Genomic DNA, 16,890 nt, shown 5'->3' with positions numbered 1-16,890 from the left:
GTAAAGCATTAATACAAAGTGGAAACTAAAGAATGCAGGGACTACCTATGGAGTGTAGATTTCAGAATGTGGAATACAATTGTCTTAAATGTTCAAACAATATTTAGGAAGTAAAATTTATTGTAAACTCTATCAATGATAATCAACAATAATCTATCAATGTCTTTAACTGACAAATTTCAATTCAGTTCTCCCCTCTGATCTCGTTCCAGATAAACAGTCTTAACCCAAAATGTGACTGTCCATTTCGCTCCAGAGTTCCTCCACCAGTATTTTTTTTTTGCTACAATCTTCGGTGCTTTTATTGTGATCTTTGATGGTTTTGATGGTACCAGTACAGTACAGAACAGCCCCTTCAGCCCACAATGTTGTGTTGAGCTCCAAAGCCAATCTAAAACATCCCTCCCACATAGCCCTCCACTTTTCTTTCATCCATGTGACTATATTCCTCCTAATGTATCTGCCTCTACCACCACCCCTGGCAGTGTGTCCCATGCAGTTACTATTTTTTTAACATTTTACACGTTTTTTTTTTAATTCTATCTTCAACATCACCCCCCCTCCCCTACTTTCCTCCAAACACCTTTAAATTGTGCCTTCTCATATTAGCCATTTCCACCCTGAGTAAAAGGTGCTGAATATCCACTCTATCTATGCCTCTTATCATCTTGCACACATCTATCAAGTCATCTCTCATCTTTCTTCACTCCAAAGAGAAAAGTTCCTGCTTGCTATTTCTTCATAAGACATGTTCTCTAATGCAGGAGGTGTCCTGGTAAATCTCTGCATCCTCTTTGAAGCTTCCATGTCCTTCCAAAAACTGAACACAATACTCCAAGTGTGGTTTAACCAGAGTTTTATAGAGCTGCAACATTACCTCACAGCTGTTGAGCTCAATATCCTGACTAATGAAAGCCAGCACATCATACGTCGCCTTAACAACCCTATCAATTTGCGTGGCAGCTTTGAAGGATCTGTGGACATCGGCTTCACGCTACTAAGAATCCCACCATTAACCTTGTACTCTGCCTTCAACTTCAATCTAGTGTGTCAGTTTGAGCAAAGAATAAGCTTTTAATTTAGACATCCTGCAATTATTGGATTCCAAGTTGGAAAAAATTCAGAATGGAGAAATAAATTTATATTAATCTCAGCTATGTCAGCAAGATCAGTAAGTCTTTTACTCATTAAAATTGTCCAGTTTCATAATGTGGCCTTTGTTTCCTCGTCCCTTTCAATCCACTTCCATGATCTAAGAACTGCATAACACTTTCTTCACCTCTCCTCAGATGGAAGGAGCTAGTGAGTCTTCTAGCTGTGCCACTCCCATGTTGATTTCTGCTGGAGCTTCCTGTACTTTGAAACCAAATACCAGAAGTAGGTGAAAAAAACTGTTGTGTCTTAATAGGTTGCTCAACTTTGAGATGTCCCAGAGTACTTCATGATAAAGTCTAGTCACTGTTTTGACATTGAGATGTATAGCAGACAATTTGTGTGTATCAAGCTTCCACAAGCAGCATTTTAACAGCAACTAGGCAGGACAACCGATCTGACCCACGAGCTGTTCTAATCTGAATATCAGGAGCCAAGTGATCAGGCCAGTGCTGGTTTCTTTTTCATTTTATTTGCCCACAATTGCTCAGTAAACGATGGTTGAATCCATGTCTTCTGGTTATACATTGGTAATGCAACTATTTGAAAAATACGTAAAGGTTCAAAGTATCAACTCTCACATGAGAGTTGGTGCAAGCTGGAATGCAGCAGTGGAGCTTTGTATGCAAAAGTTCTGCATTGTTCAGTTTCAACTGGTGTCCTATGTACTAGACATCCTAAAAATCATTTTGAATATTGATAAAAGAAGCTTATTGAAAGTGAGCCAGGAACCCATTACACTAGTTATGTTTGAAGATAATAAAAGCATGGATGAGAGCAGAAACAAAATATCTTTGAGAGGTGGAATCTTGGCTTGGGAACAAATTGGACAAAAGTTGCAAAGGGTGTTGAGCCTGAGAGAAAGGGCAGGAAGTGAGAGTAAAGCCAGTGGTTACATGATGACATTTGTGGCAGAGAAAATGGGGTCAAGCAAGCAGCATGTAACTATCAGGCAATACAGAGTCGAGAGGTGCTGACAGAGAGCTAGGTTTATTTAAAATGTATTTGAAATGGAGTATGAGAAGTTTCTTTACAGCAAGGGTTGGGGCTTTATAATAATGAGGCAGCCTACAGAGAAATCGTCATCATCCTGACACTGGTGTCAAGAAAACAACCTCTCCCTCAATGTTGCAAAAACAAAGGAGCTGGTTGTACATTGCAGGAGGAATGGAGACAGGCTAACCCCTACTGACATCAATGGATCTGGGGTTGAGAGAGTAAGCAGCTTCAAGGTCCTCGGCATCCACATCTCCGAGGACCTCGTGGTCTGTACACACCAGCTGTGTGGTGAAAAGGGCACAGCTGCACCTCTTTCACCTCAGACGGCTGAAGAAGTTTGGTATGGGCCTCCAGATCCTAAGAACTTTCTACAGGGACGCAATTGAGAGCATCCTGACTGGCTGCATCACTGCCTGGTATGGGAGCTGTACCTCCCTTAATCGCAGGACTCTGCAAGAGTGGTGCAGACAGCCCAGCACATCTGTAGATGTGAACTTCCCATGATTCAAGACAGGTGTGTAAAAAGGGCCCGAATGATCATTGGGGACCCGAGTCACCCCAACCACAAACTGTTCCTGCTGCTACCATCCAGGAAACGGTACTGTAGCATAAAAGCCAGGACCAACAGGCTCCGGGACAGCTTCTTCCCCCAGGCCATCAGACTGCTTAATTAATGCTGACACAACTGCATTTCTATGTTATATTGACTGTCATGTTGTACATACTATTTATTATAAATTACTATAAATCACACATTGCATATTTAGACAGAGATGTAACGTAAAGATTTTTACTCATGTATATGAAGGATGAAAGTAATAGTCAATTCAAATTATTCAATTCAACAGTGAAACTCATAGCAAATAAATACAGAAGTGGAGTTGGCTTTGACTGAGATTGTTCAGTCTTTTCACCAAAGATAATTGATTAGTTAGAGATATCATTGTCCTTTATGTTAGTTTAAAACTGTCAACCAAGGCAAAACATTGTGCTGCCTTTTTGTATTGTCACTCTTGTTTTGCAAGGCAATGGTGATGCTAACAGTATGAAAACTTCTCTTTCAGCTCTGGGCATGCAATCACCTGAAAATGTGTCACGGCCATCTAACTATCCCTCGAGCAGTACTCGCACTCCATCTGAAAAGCTATGGCAATCGAGCCACACACCTGCTCCCCCCTCCAGTGTGGTCAGTATACGTTGGGGTTTGGTTTTAACTGGTTGTTAATTGGTTTCCTCAAAATGAAAATAACAAGGTAGTAAGACATGGTGCAAGAAAATAATAACTGAGAAAAGTGCTTGTTGTGGAAGTTAGCACACACAAAAATAGGAGCAGGAATAAGCCTGTCCACCATTCAATATGATCATAGCTGATCTACACTGGCCTCCGCTCTGTGCTAGTTCTCCACACCCTTCTATTACATGATGCATCAAATATTTATCTACTTGTTAGACCTGCCCTCTAAATGTTTGTGATTGATACACTAGAACACCTAGATCCTTGTGAACTTCACCCACTTTTAGTCTCTTTCCATACATAATTAGCCTTTCGATTTCCCTTACCAATATGCACAATCTCGCTCTTCCCCACATTAAACTTCATTTGCCAGTCTTTTCCCCAGTCACTCAATCCATCTATATCCGTTGCAGAGTCACAATGTGCACTTCCACTTATTTTCATATCATTGGCAAATTTGGAAACTTTGCATACTGTTCCTTCCTCCAGGTGAATATTGTAAATGGTGAACAATTGTGGACCAGAATCTGATCCCTGCAGTACGCTGCTAGTTACCTCCTTCCAGTCTGAATAGGACCCAGTTATTCTGACTGTTTTCTATGAGACTGCCACCTTTCAGTTCATTCTAACATGCTTCTTCCTTCACCGGGCTTTTAATTTATGCACCAGCGTCTTAAGTGACACCTTGTCAAAAGCTTTTTGGAAACCACAGGTTCCCCTCGAAACCTCCATGTTACATCCTCAAAGATTTTGAGCAAATTTGTTGAATATATTGAACTTTCCTAAATTATTAGCTACTTCCTCTTTGATTATTAACTTATTCATTGGGACTGAGCCTGAAAATTAATGTGTAACTTCAAGGATATGATGTGCATGTTTTGCACCTCTCAATTGAAATTGACGTTGAAAATAATCTACCCTTGCCTCTTACCCTAGTGTTGGTTACTTGCAAGCTTTCTAAGTTGCTTGATACTCCAGGGGAAGGAGCAGATCATATTATTGTATCCATACTCATTCAATCTGTTTTTTAATATTCCTAACCTACCTGCCCATAGCCCCTAAATAGTGACCATCCTGCTGTGAATTGCACTGTATGGTATTAGGGGTGATACCGGAAGTATAGAACAATACAGCAGCAAGCATTTGAAATCCTTAAAAATGGTGATTGAAGAATGATAAAAGGAATCTGTTTGAGATAAAATAGAAGGTCATGTTCTGCTGTAAAACTCCGATAATCCACAATCCTGCCATTCAGAAAGGATGACAATTCGGCATCTGGCACACCAGAAGACACTTGCAATTACAACTTGGGTGCCAGTTCCCCCACACACGCTATCTCACCTGGTTATGTTAGTTGCTCTTCCACTTGCAGGGTTCACTGAAGTGTTACTTGTAAATTTTTTTAAAATTAAAATTGTATTGAACTATTAATAAAGTAGCATCCAAAAATCCAGAAGATCTGCTGGTCCGGCACCACTCGAGCCTGAAAATGCCATATTAAGAGTTTACTGTACTTTGTATGGCATGTTTTGTCTGTTAGTGCGTATTTAGTGCCATAAGGATGGCTCCGGGGCTGTGTTGTGGTCTTTGTGTGAGACGTGGGAATTCTGGGAGACCTTCAGCTTCCCGGATAACCACATCTGCACCAGGTGCACTGAGGTGCAGCTCCTCAGAGAGCGTGTTAAGGAACTGGAGCTGCAGCTCGATGACCTTCAGCTCATAATGGAAACTGAGGAGTTAATAGATAGAAGCTACAGGGAGGTGATTACCCCCAAGCTGTATGAGGCAGGAAAATGGGTGACTTTGTCAGGAGTGGGAAAGGAAATGAGCAGCCAGTACTGATTACCCCTGTGGATGGGTTATGCATGAACCCAAGGGGGACCAATATCCTTGCAGGCAAGTTTGCTAGAGCTGTTGTAGAGGGTTTAAAGTAATTTGACAGTGGGATGGGAACTGGAGTGATAAGGCTGAGGATGGGGCAGTTGGTATACAAGTAGATGCAGTGTGTAGGGAGACTGTCAGGAAGGACAGGCAGATGGTAGGGAAAAATTGCAGTCAATGTGATGAGTTGCAATGTAAAAAAGGGGGACAAAACCAGAAAGAGTGACGGATACAGGACTGAAGGTGTTATATTTAAATGCACACAGTATAAGGAATAAAGTGGATGATATTGTAGTACAGTTAGAGATTGGCAGGTATGACGTTCTGGGCATCACTGAGTTGTGGCTAAAAGAAGATTATAGTTTGGAACTTAACATCCAAGGATATACATTGTATTGAAAGAACAGGCAGGTACGCAGAGGTGGTGGTGAAACTCTAATGGTAAAAAATGAAATCAAATCCTTAAAGAGGTTGGCATAGGATTTGAAGATGTAGAACTCTTGTGGGTAGAGTTAAGAAATTGCAAGGGTAAAAAGATTCTGGTGGGAGTTGTATACAAACCTCTGAACAGCAGCCAGGACGTGGGCTACAAATTACAACAGGTGACAGAAAACGCATGACAAAAGGGCAATGTTATGATAGTCATAGGGAATTTCAATATGTAGGTAGATTGGAAAAATCAGGTTGATGCTGATTTTGGGTCCCAAGAGAGAGAATTTGTAGAATGCCTATAAGTTGGCTTTTATAGCAGCTTGTGTTTGAGCCCACTAGGAAATCAGCTGTTCTGGATTGGGTATTTTGTAATTAATCAGATTTGATTAGGGAGGTTAATTAAGGTAAATGAACCCCTACAGGGAACAATGATCATAATATGATAGAATTCACCCTGCAGTTTGAGATGGAGGAGGTAAAGTCAGATGTATCAGTATTACAATGGCATAAAGGGAATTACAGAGGCATGAGAGAGGAGCTGGCCAAAGTTAATTGGAAAGGGACATTAACAGGGATGACAGCAGAGCTATTTTTAAGAGCAATTCAGAAGGTGCAGGAAAGATGCATCCCAAAAAAGTAGTGCAGTAGTATTCTAACAACAGGATGATGCAACCTGGCTGACAACATAAAGCCAACATAAAAGCAAAAGGGAGAGTATATAATAGAGCAAAACATAGTGGGGAAGTTAGGGGATTGGGAAAATCCTAAAAACCAACAGAAGGCAATAAAAAAGCCGTATGGGGAGTGGGGAAGATGAAATACAAAGGTAAGCTAATCAATACTATCAAAGAGGATACCAAAAGTTTCTTTAGATATATAAAGAGTAAAAGAAAAAGGTGAAATGTTAGACCACTGGAAAATGACGCTGGAGAAGTAGTAATGGGGACAAGGGAATGGTGGATGAACTGAATAAGTATTTTGCGTCAGTCTTCACTGTGGAAGATACTAGCAGTATGCCAGAAGTTTAAGAGTGTCAGGGGGCAGGTGAGTGTTGTTGCTATTACTACTGAGAAGGTACTTGGGAAGCTGAAAGGTCTGAAGGTAGGTAAGTCACCCGGACCAGATGGACTCCACCCCGGGGTTCTGAAAGAGGTAGCTGAAAAGAGTGTGGAGGCATTAGTAATGATCTTTAAAGAATAAATAGATTCTGGCATAGTTCCAGAGGACTGGAAAATTGCAAATGTCACTTCACTTTTCAAGAAGAGAGGGAGGCAGAAGAAAGGAAATTTTAGACCAGTTAGCCTGACCTCAGTGGTTGGAAAGATGTTGAAGTCGATTGTTAAGTCTCTAGCAATTCACTTACCAACACAACTGATAACAGATGACTCAATAGCCTCAACAGATAGCACAATAGCCACAGCTCTACACACCGTCCTTGCACATCTGGAGAAGAAGGATGCTTATGTGAGAATGCTGTTCTTGGACTACAGTTCAGCATTCAACACCATACTTCCCTCCAGGCTCAACAGGAAGCTCAGAGACCTCTGCATTCACCTTGCTCTGTGCATCTGGATCCTGGACTTCCTGTCAGATCGCTGGCAGGTGGTAAGAGTGGGCTCCCTCATCTCTGTCGCTCTGATACTCAACACAGGAGCCCCTCAGGGCTGTGTGCTGAACCCCTCATTTACTCCCTGTATACCCATGACTATGTCGCCACCCACAGCTCCAATCTGTTAATTAAATTTGCTGACGATACTACATTGATAGGTCTTGTCTCAAATAATAACGAGGAAGCCTACAGAGAAGTCATCACCCTGACACAGTGGTGTCAAGAAAACAACCTCTCCCCCAGTGTTGCAAAAACAAAGGAGCTGGTTGTGGATTACAGGAGGAATGGAGATGGGCTAACCCCTATTGACATCAATGGATCTGGGGTTGGGAGGGTGAACAGCTTTAAGTTCCTCAGCATGCACATTACCAAGGATCTCACGGGGTCTGTACACACCAGCTGTGTGGTGAAAAAGGCACAACAGCGCCTCTTTCACCTCAGACGGTTGAGGAAGTTTGGTGTGGGCCCCCAAATCCTAAAGACTTTTTACAGGGGCACAATTGAGAGCATCCTGACTGGCTGCATGACTGCCTGGTATGGGAACTGTACTTCCCTTAATCACAGGATTCTGCAGAGAGTGGTGCCCAGCCCATCTCTAGACGTGAACTTCCCACTACTCAGGACATTTACAGAGACAGGTGTGTAAAAAGGGCTCGAAGGATCATTAGGGTCCCTAGTCACCCAACCACAAACTGTTCCAGCTGCTACCATCCAGGAAACGGTACCGCAGCATAAAAGCCTGGACCAACAGGCTCCAGGAGAAGCTTTTTCCATCAGGCCATCAGACTGATTAATTCACACTGATACATTGTATTTCTATGCTATATTGACTGTCCTGTTGTACATACTATTTATTATGAATTACTATAAGTTGCACATTTAGACGGAGACATAACATAAAAGATTTTTACTCCTCGTGTATGTGAAGGATGGAAGAAATAAAAGTCAATTCACTTAAATTCAATGTGTTTTCGGAGTATTTGAAGGCACATAATAAAATAGGCCAAAGTCAGCATGGTTTTCTAATGGGGATGTTTTGCCTGACCAATCTGTTAGAATTATTCCACAAGGTCAGTGTTGGGACTGCTTTTTACATTATATGTCAATGATTTTAGTGACAGAATTGATGGCTTTGTGGCCAAGTTTGCGGACAGTACAAAGATAGGTGGAGGGGCAAGTAGTGTTGAAGGAGCAGAGAGGCTACAGAAGGACTTGGAAAGGTTAGGAGAATGGGCAAAGAAGTGGCAGATGGAATACAGTGTCAGGAGGTGTATGGTCATGCACTTTGGTAAAAGGAATAAAATTATTGACTATTTTCAGAATGAGGAGAAAATTCAAAAATCTGAGGTGCAAAGGGACTTGTCCTCGTGCATGATTCCCTAAAGGTTAATTTGTAGGTTGAGTCTTTGGTGAGAAAGGCAAATGCATTCATTTTGAGAGGACTAAAATATAAAAGCAAGAATGTAATTCTGAGGCTTTTTAAGGCACTGGTAAGGCCTCGCTTGGAGTATTGTGAGCAGAAAGGATGTGCTGACATTGAGAGGGTTCAGAGGAGGTTTGTGAAAATGATTCCAGGAATGAAAGGGTTTTCATATGAGAAGCATTTGATGCTTTGGGTCTTTAAACGCTAGAATGTGAAAGAATGAGGGGGGGATCTTATTGAAACCTTCCAAATGTTGAAAGGCCTAGATAGGGTGGATGTGGAGAGAATGTTTCCTATAATGGGGGAGTCTAGGTCCAGGGGGCACAGCCTCAGAATAGAGGGATGTCCATTTAGAATTGAGATGAGGAGGAATTTCTTTAGCCAAAAAGGTGATAAATCATGGAATTCATTGTCACAGGCGACTGGAGGCTAGGTTATTGGGTGCATTTAGGGAGGAAGCTGAGAGATTCTTGATTAGTCAGGGTGTGAAAGGTTCCAGGGAGAAGGCAGGAGAATAGGGTTGAGAAGGAAAATAGATCAGCCAAGATGAAATGGTGGAGAAGACTCATGGGCCGAATAGCCTAATTTTGCTCCTATGTCTCATGGCTTTATGGTCATTTGACATCTGTGTTAATTAAAATGAGAGCATAATTTTTCCCTCTTTAGTATGCCCACTGAATTAATGGGCATTTAGTGACAATGGGGTCTCATCGATTTAATAAAGAATTCTTACATGTGTACTTCATTTGTCATCAGATCTTTAGAAGTGGCCATTTGCTGGTTTAAAGTTATTGCTCCTCTTACTTCTCATTTCTCAGAATGATTTCTCATTTAATGGCATGATTGGCAAGTTCCAATTTCAGTTCATATACCAATAGATCTTATTTTACAATTCTCGCTACCTGATCTTTATGCATGCTTCCTTTTCTTGTAAGAATGGATTGAGAATTTGAGATCTCGAATTTCTAGTTACACTTTCATTCATAGGCATTGAGAAATGTAATACAAATCTTTTGTTAACATAGCTCCATTTCATTCTTACAGGTTGCAAATTACAAATATGTGAAATGGTCAGATGTTTGCTCTGTTAAAGGCAAGGATACTAACAGGACTGCATCAGACAATGAAAAGGATCCAATGGCAAGTGACTGATACCTAGATTTCAATTCAACGATGTACCATATTATAACTCGGTGGAGGTGTGGGAGGGGAGTTGGCGTTTGAAACAGTTGTTCTGAACATTTTTTTTACCAATCTTTCAGTTACCCATCATAATACTGGCATTGTGGCTTGGATCCATCTTTTTTTCTCTCCCTCTGTAAAGCACCATTGTAAGCTCTCCCCTTCAAGGTGCAAAGTTGTTGAATGATATAGTTAAATATTGAACTAAATAATCACTTCAAACCAGATGTGCGATCATGTTGATAATTTATTTTTCAATAGACAGAGGTTCATCTTTTCAGAGAATTAGTGTGATGATTTTGCACTGTATAATAGATTTGTCATTTCTCTACTTTAGGATCAGGTAGTAATTTGTCTTTTCAATGATCCTGAGGATGGAAATAAAGAGAAAGTACCAGAGACACCAAGCCTGAAGCAAGAACAAGAAGGACCAAAGTCTCAGGAGAGTCCAGCACTTGTGGACCTAAAGCTGGAAAAGCTGAAGGTACAAGAACCAGTGTTTAATGACATAATTTAAACCTGATTAAAAATATTGCTACCAGTGATGTTGACTTGGCATCCCTTGGGTATTATAAGTACTTTGTTAACTTTCTTCTTTCCCCAGTAATTTTGTATTGAGACAGGGCTAGTGGGAGACTTGAGGCAAAATTCAGCCCCTTTTAACCTACCACATTCTTGCTCCTTTCTTTTTTTTAAAAAAAGAGCTTTGAACAAATGAAAACAGCAAATTAGGCTAATTTATTCTACCATTGCATTTGTTAGCTTAATTTAAAGTTCTGAGTGGGAGAGATTTTTTTTGTTTTTTCTCTCTGTCTCTCTCTTCTCCCCCCCCCCCCACCCCCCATCTTTTTTTTCATGTACTGAGCTTCTTTCCCTGTCTACTGTTCTCTGGCCAAATGTACAGGTTGAAGAGCTGCTCAGTTTTCAGCTGCTAATTCTAATCTTTACTTCTCACTGTGAGAAGCAATGTGTTTACTGAGCAGGGGAACTGATTTTCTGTGTCACTTGGTTCTACTTTCTCCAAGCCCTCACTGTTATGATATATTTTGATTTTATAGAAAATTGAGCTCCTTGCTCAGCTTCTACGGAAAGAGATTCAGGAGGTGAAGATAATTGAAGAGACACTTGCAGAAAGCAGGTGTGATGCAAGTGTACCCTTCCTGTCAGAAGGATGTCCCAAACTGTCTGGTGCCATCTTGAAACCTAGTCCCATTGCCACTGCCTCCAATCAGCAAGAAGCTGAAGGATGTGTTCCACCATCCGGCAATACAGAACCGACTTCCAGTCAAAAACCTACAGTGGTGCACGACTCAGAAAAGATTAATGCTGTTTCTGGAGCTGCAAGTGAGTTTTGTACTATCAAGCAGCAGTCTGAGATCTTGCTTCCTTCCACTGAACACCCTTTGAATGTGATGGGCACATTACCCACATCTGTCAGCTACAACTCTGCAGACTTGCTCCCAACTGCCCAAGGATTGAAACGCCAATCTCCCTCCTGTAGTAGCAACACAGGTGAGCTACTTGTATGTTAAGGTGCAGAACTGTTTTACAGTTCTATTAAAGTGGAATCTTCTCCAGAAGTGTAGCTATGTTCAATCTGGCATGTCCCTTTGTAAAAACCACAGAATGGTAATTACTGTTAATTAAGGTTAATTTCCATTGTTAAATTTTCAGATTGGCACACGCCTGTATGGCTCCAGGTCAACATCCAACTGGCTACCTATCTTTGTTTATTTATATTGTGACACTTTTTTAGAAGGATGGGTGTCTGAAGCAATATTCTGATATATTGAGAGCTTGGGAATTGCTATGGCGTTAAGATAGACAGCGGCCTCCTTATTTATGGCCTTATGTGCCTTCATTGATTAGATCTATTCCCCTTTTCTTTCTACACCTGCCTTCCATATCCTTTTAAAATTAGAATTTAAATGAAATGGCTTATGCTGTTAAAACTCCGTCCTTTTATTTATTAGTTGGTTATAAAGCTAGTGAGAATGTTTCAATTCTGTGAATAACTATTAGAATTGCAAAATGACTTTGAGTTCTACATGGTATTGAATAAATCACTCTGTAAAATCCATCATTTTGCCAGGATTTACAATCTCCAATTTGAACTAAAATGCACGGCACCTCTATGTGATTTGAATCTTTGTTTGATCACTGAATTAAAAGCATACAGCAAAAATTAGGGATAGTCATTCTCAGCACAGGAGGAGTAAAAAAAAAAATCCCTGCAGGTGACTGGAATTAATACAGTACAGGGAAAAAAACTTTCTTTTAGAAAAGAAAGGTCTGGCACTTGTATAGCATTTTATTGTATGTCATTGTCCATGTCTGAAAATACATCAATGAAAGACTTGTGTATACAGTGGTGACACACATCAAAGTTGCTGGTGAACGCAGCAGGCCAAGCAGCATCTATAGGAAGAGGCGCAGTCGACGTTTCAGGCCGAGACCCTTCGTCAGGACTAACTGAAGGAAGAGTGAGTAAGGGATTTGAAAGCTGGAGGGGGAGGGGGAGATGCAAAATGATAGGAGAAGACAGGAGGGGGAGGGATAGAGCCGAGAGCTGGACAGGTGATAGGCAAAAGGGGATACGAGAGGATCATGGGACAGGAGGTCCGGGAAGAAAGACAGGCGGGGGGGGGGTGACCCAGAGGATGGGCAAGAGGTATATTCAGAGGGACAGAGGGAGAAAAAGGAGAGTGAGAGAAAGAATGTGTGCATAAAAATGAGTAACAGATGGGGTACGAGGAGGAGGTGGGGCCTTAGCGGAAGTTAGAGAAGTCAATGTTCATGCCATCAGGTTGGAGGAACAACACCTTATATTCCGTCTGGGTAGCCTCCAACCTGATGGCATGAACATTGACTTCTCTAACTTCCGCTAAGGCCCCACCTCCCCCTCGTACCCCATCTGTTACTTATTTTTATGCACACATTCTTTCTCTCACTCTCCTTTTTCTCCCTCTGTCCCTCTGAATATACCTCTTGCCCATCCTCTGGGTCACCCCCCCCCCCCGCCTGTCTTTCTTCCCGGACCTCCTGTCCCATGATCCTCTCGTATCCCCTTTTGCCAATCACCTGTCCAGCTCTCGGCTCTATCCCTCCCCCTCCTGTCTTCTCCTATCATTTTGCATCTCCCCCTCCCCCTCCAGCTTTCAAATCCCTTACTCACTCTTCCTTCAGTTAGTCCTGACGAAGGGTCTCGGCCTGAAACGTCGACTGCGCCTCTTCCTATAGATGCTGCTTGGCCTGCTGCGTTCACCAGCAACTTTGATGTGTGTTGCTTGAATTTCCAGCATTTGCAGAATTCCTGTTGTTTGTGTATACAGTGGTGATTTGGCACAATGTGTAACAGAAGAGGAATAGCTAAAATACACCCAGTGTTGGCCTAGGTTGAGTCCTGGAGTGGAGTTTCCAACCCGTAACACTTCCACCTTCTACCCTGATCGTGAATCAATGAATAACTGTTGTTTAATCCCATACTTGTGAATTGTGAAACCTGTTGAATGCAATTTAGAAATAGTTACTCATTCCACTTTTGGAAAGCGTAAAGGCAAGTGTTGATTAGAGAACTCTTGGAGAGAGTAAATTATGTTTGACTTGGATATATTGTCACCAAAAGACTCCAGTAGAATACTACTGAAGCTGCACTGTGAATTTTAAAACCTGTCCATTCTGACCTTCAGAGAGAAGTAGCCTGTACTTGACTGACATGAAACAGAGGTTTGGTGAGATCCATTCTGGGTGCCGGAAGCATTTTCAGGAGGCTCTTTTGGATGAAGAGGTTGCCTGCTACTTTCCTCATGTCAATCTGTCACTTGATGGGAGGAAAGAAAGAAGCTGCACCAACCCTGTGGCCAAAATACTTGAGCAGCAAGAAGTTATGGTGAGTAATACTGGCAACCAACAAAAAAAATATTGTCCTATCCCCAGTGTAAGGAAAGAAATGGGTCAATATTCCTTGACCCATTCATGGTTTACAACATGCCAGATCTAGATTAGTGGCCTGCTTGTATACAACAACATTACAAATCGACCTAAATACATGTAAACAATGAAGCAATGCATGGCTTACACAAAGTGAGGTGCAAATCGTAGGGAAGACACTCAAAAGTCAGACTCCAAGTTAATCTTCAAATTGGCTGAAGCCAATTTGCATGAAGTAAGCACATTGCCACCACTTTAATTGCATTTCATCTTTAAATTTTAGAGAACTTTGCAGAAGTTTCCATTACTTGAACCCAGATGTAATGAAATTGTAACTGTGGGAAGCAGCTGCTTTCCATTTTTTTTGGTTTGTAACTTTACAAATTTGCAACCCTGAAATTCAGCCTAGAAGCTTCTAAATCTTGGATTGTAATTTTTTTATATATATTTCTGCTTCACAGCACTTTGTCCCAATTGAGCTACCTCCCCGCATAACCAGCCAGGAGTCTGTCAAGGAATGTCTACTGTCTGTTCAGGAGGAGCAAGGAAGCCCTGCCCTGTAGATGCATTTATGAAGTTTGGAATTTTCTGTTTTATTGTTCTAATTCCAGTGAGGAAACAAGTTTAATTGCAGTAAAATGATGCCCTTTGAACTTTGGTTACATTGCCAGTTGGAGAGCAATTTTCAGTGTTCCACACTAAAACACAAAGACCATACTTTATTTACATAAATCTTTCTCTACATATGCTGTCTCATTTGTACAAGTAAGCACTTAGTGATTAATCAATTCAATACACTGCCTGATTCGCACAAGCATCCGGGCAACGTAACACTTCTACCTACTATTGTAAACAACGTCTTTCAGCAATGTGGAAATTGTCTAAATTTCAGTGTACCTGACAATACACTAACACACTGTGACCACTTGATTAATAAGTTGTGGTGTGTTTCCTGTTATCTCTGATATGAACAAGACATTATGATGCATGCAACTACAATCCTTTTGGAGCTACCAGTTTTATTATTAAAGGACTCCTGCAGTTTCACAACCTTGAGTTACACCAGTTAACTGAAATTTCCCTATAAACTGATTGCAGGAGCTTGGCGACTGCCACAAAGTTAAGGGAATGCAATGCCTATTTAAACTAGAGAATGCAGAGCATATATTGGTACATATGACTGCTTCTTAAGTACAAGGACAACAGTTTATTTTCTAACAATGCCATGGTGCAGTAATGTATCCAGTTTAAACTGAATTGTTAGCCAAGTGTAAAATAACCTGTTTAAAAGTAGTTTCCCAAATCCAGTGACTCATTTGATTCAGATTCAACCAGGAGTGTTCAACAGTGAAGGTAGCCAAAGTCTATTTGTAAATCTTGCGACACCACCAAAATATGTTTGCAAATTTAAAAATACAACATCCATCCTCAGTCTCCTCCATCATTTGGTGTGTCTGAAAACTACTCAGCATCATATTGACTTGTACTTAATATGTAAGTATGGCATTATACTATTCAGATGTTATCTTTGCACACTTCCCCATTGAGTGGAGCTTTTGTGTGCCAGGGTTGAGTTTTAATATTTCTGACAAAATTCCTATTAACTAGTTACTGATGAGCCAGTGGCTTGGTGCCCTGAATGTCAGTAAAACTATTGTTTACACTTTATAACCAATATATGCTTAAATCTTGACTATATCTGTTGTATTTGGGCACAAGTTAAGTTCTTTTGTCTTGTAATTTATGCAGTTTTGAAAGTTAAAATAAATTTTCACTTGACTATTTTGAGTTTTAAATGATTTCTAAACCATTCCAATCTTGTCTTTTCCTTTTGACTCTTCCTTACAGTGGTGTCTATTTACTGTTTGAGGAAAATAATTACCCAGAAATGATCATTTGTAGGGCCTAGATTTGATTCCTGATTTTCCTGACTTAAGCAGCCTCAATTGCAATACCAACAGTTGAGGTGGGCAATGCACATTTTCTCTATTATTGTTCTCAATCTGGTAGCAGGGGAAAGATAATACTGTTTGGCTGGAGATTAAACTCGCAATTAAGGAGGACTCTATGTCACCTTAGTGGATTTAATGATGCATTTCCATAACATAAAATTAATGATGTTTCTCATTTTGACAGTGCTAAGACAATCTACAATCTATGAATAGGGCCCCATAGCCTCAAGGGCTTTGTAATAGTTTATTATATCTACCTAGGAGGGAAAGTTACATCTTGTCCAAAGGCAATGTCTCTATGAATGTGGAGCTCCTTTAAAGTCAAAGTCGAGTTTATCATCATACACACAAATGCATGTATGCACGCAGAAGTGATAAAGTTACTTGCAGCAGTATCAAAGTCACACAGCATCCAATATACAATATTCACAAGAAAAATATAAATTTAAATTATGCAAGTGTTGTCCTGTAGCTGCCAGTGTGGATTTTTGGGATTCTGGACTCATGACTTCCCTGACTCTGATACAGGTTGTAATGAAATTGCCCATAAGGAAATGGTAAGCATTTTTTCCCCTCTGAAAGCACAAATTGGGAATGGAAATGAAGAGGTAATTACTTGTATGCCTCAGTAACCATTTCCACAACATTCTGCCTCATTAGAACATTAGGCATTCCTTATATTTAAATAGAAGGCAACAAAGGAAGATAACTTTAATATAAAGCAGGAGCACAACAGTACAGCAAAAGCATTCAATATCTGCAAAACTAAAATCAAAATGAACACCATTCCATGTCGTCTGCTGGCACAAAAAAAATATTCATAGGGAACTAGTAAGTTCTACTCAAAATATTAATATTAGACCCACTCAAATGGGCTGAGGGTGGGAATGATTTTTCTTTCTCCTAACCTTCTCTCCAGAAGTTGGTGACTTTTGCATAATCATTCACCCAAAAGATCGTTGAAATAAGAATAGTAAATGCTGGTAAGTTATTTTCGAGTCAAACCCAGCTATACTTTCAACCAAACTTGGTATTCTTGCCAACAAGAGCCAGTGGATAACAATAGTGGAACAGCAACACTAACTGAATTCTAATC

At 40.7% G+C, this 16,890-nt stretch overlaps 1 protein-coding gene across 1 annotated transcript in view; it reads left to right on the top strand.

The window, feature by feature from the left end:
- The window catches only part of LOC134340642 (uncharacterized), a 44,141-nt gene extending 28,505 nt beyond the window's left edge, over positions 1-15,636 (top strand). The window contains exons 9-15 of the mRNA XM_063038091.1: positions 1,290-1,377; positions 3,216-3,337; positions 9,775-9,870; positions 10,250-10,396; positions 10,971-11,424; positions 13,602-13,801; positions 14,304-15,636. Coding sequence (XP_062894161.1) covers positions 1,290-1,377; positions 3,216-3,337; positions 9,775-9,870; positions 10,250-10,396; positions 10,971-11,424; positions 13,602-13,801; positions 14,304-14,405 — 1,209 coding nt within the window. The 3' untranslated portion in view covers positions 14,406-15,636. The remainder of the gene's footprint in view (positions 1-1,289; positions 1,378-3,215; positions 3,338-9,774; positions 9,871-10,249; positions 10,397-10,970; positions 11,425-13,601; positions 13,802-14,303) is intronic.
- Positions 15,637-16,890: the final 1,254 nt, after the last annotated feature.

The sequence above is a fragment of the Mobula hypostoma genome, chromosome X1, assembly GCF_963921235.1.
Source record: "Mobula hypostoma chromosome X1, sMobHyp1.1, whole genome shotgun sequence".
NCBI classification, from domain to species: domain Eukaryota; kingdom Metazoa; phylum Chordata; class Chondrichthyes; order Myliobatiformes; family Myliobatidae; genus Mobula; species Mobula hypostoma.
The sequence above is the reverse complement of the archived record's forward strand: the minus strand, read 5'-3'. Positions and strand labels throughout refer to the sequence as shown.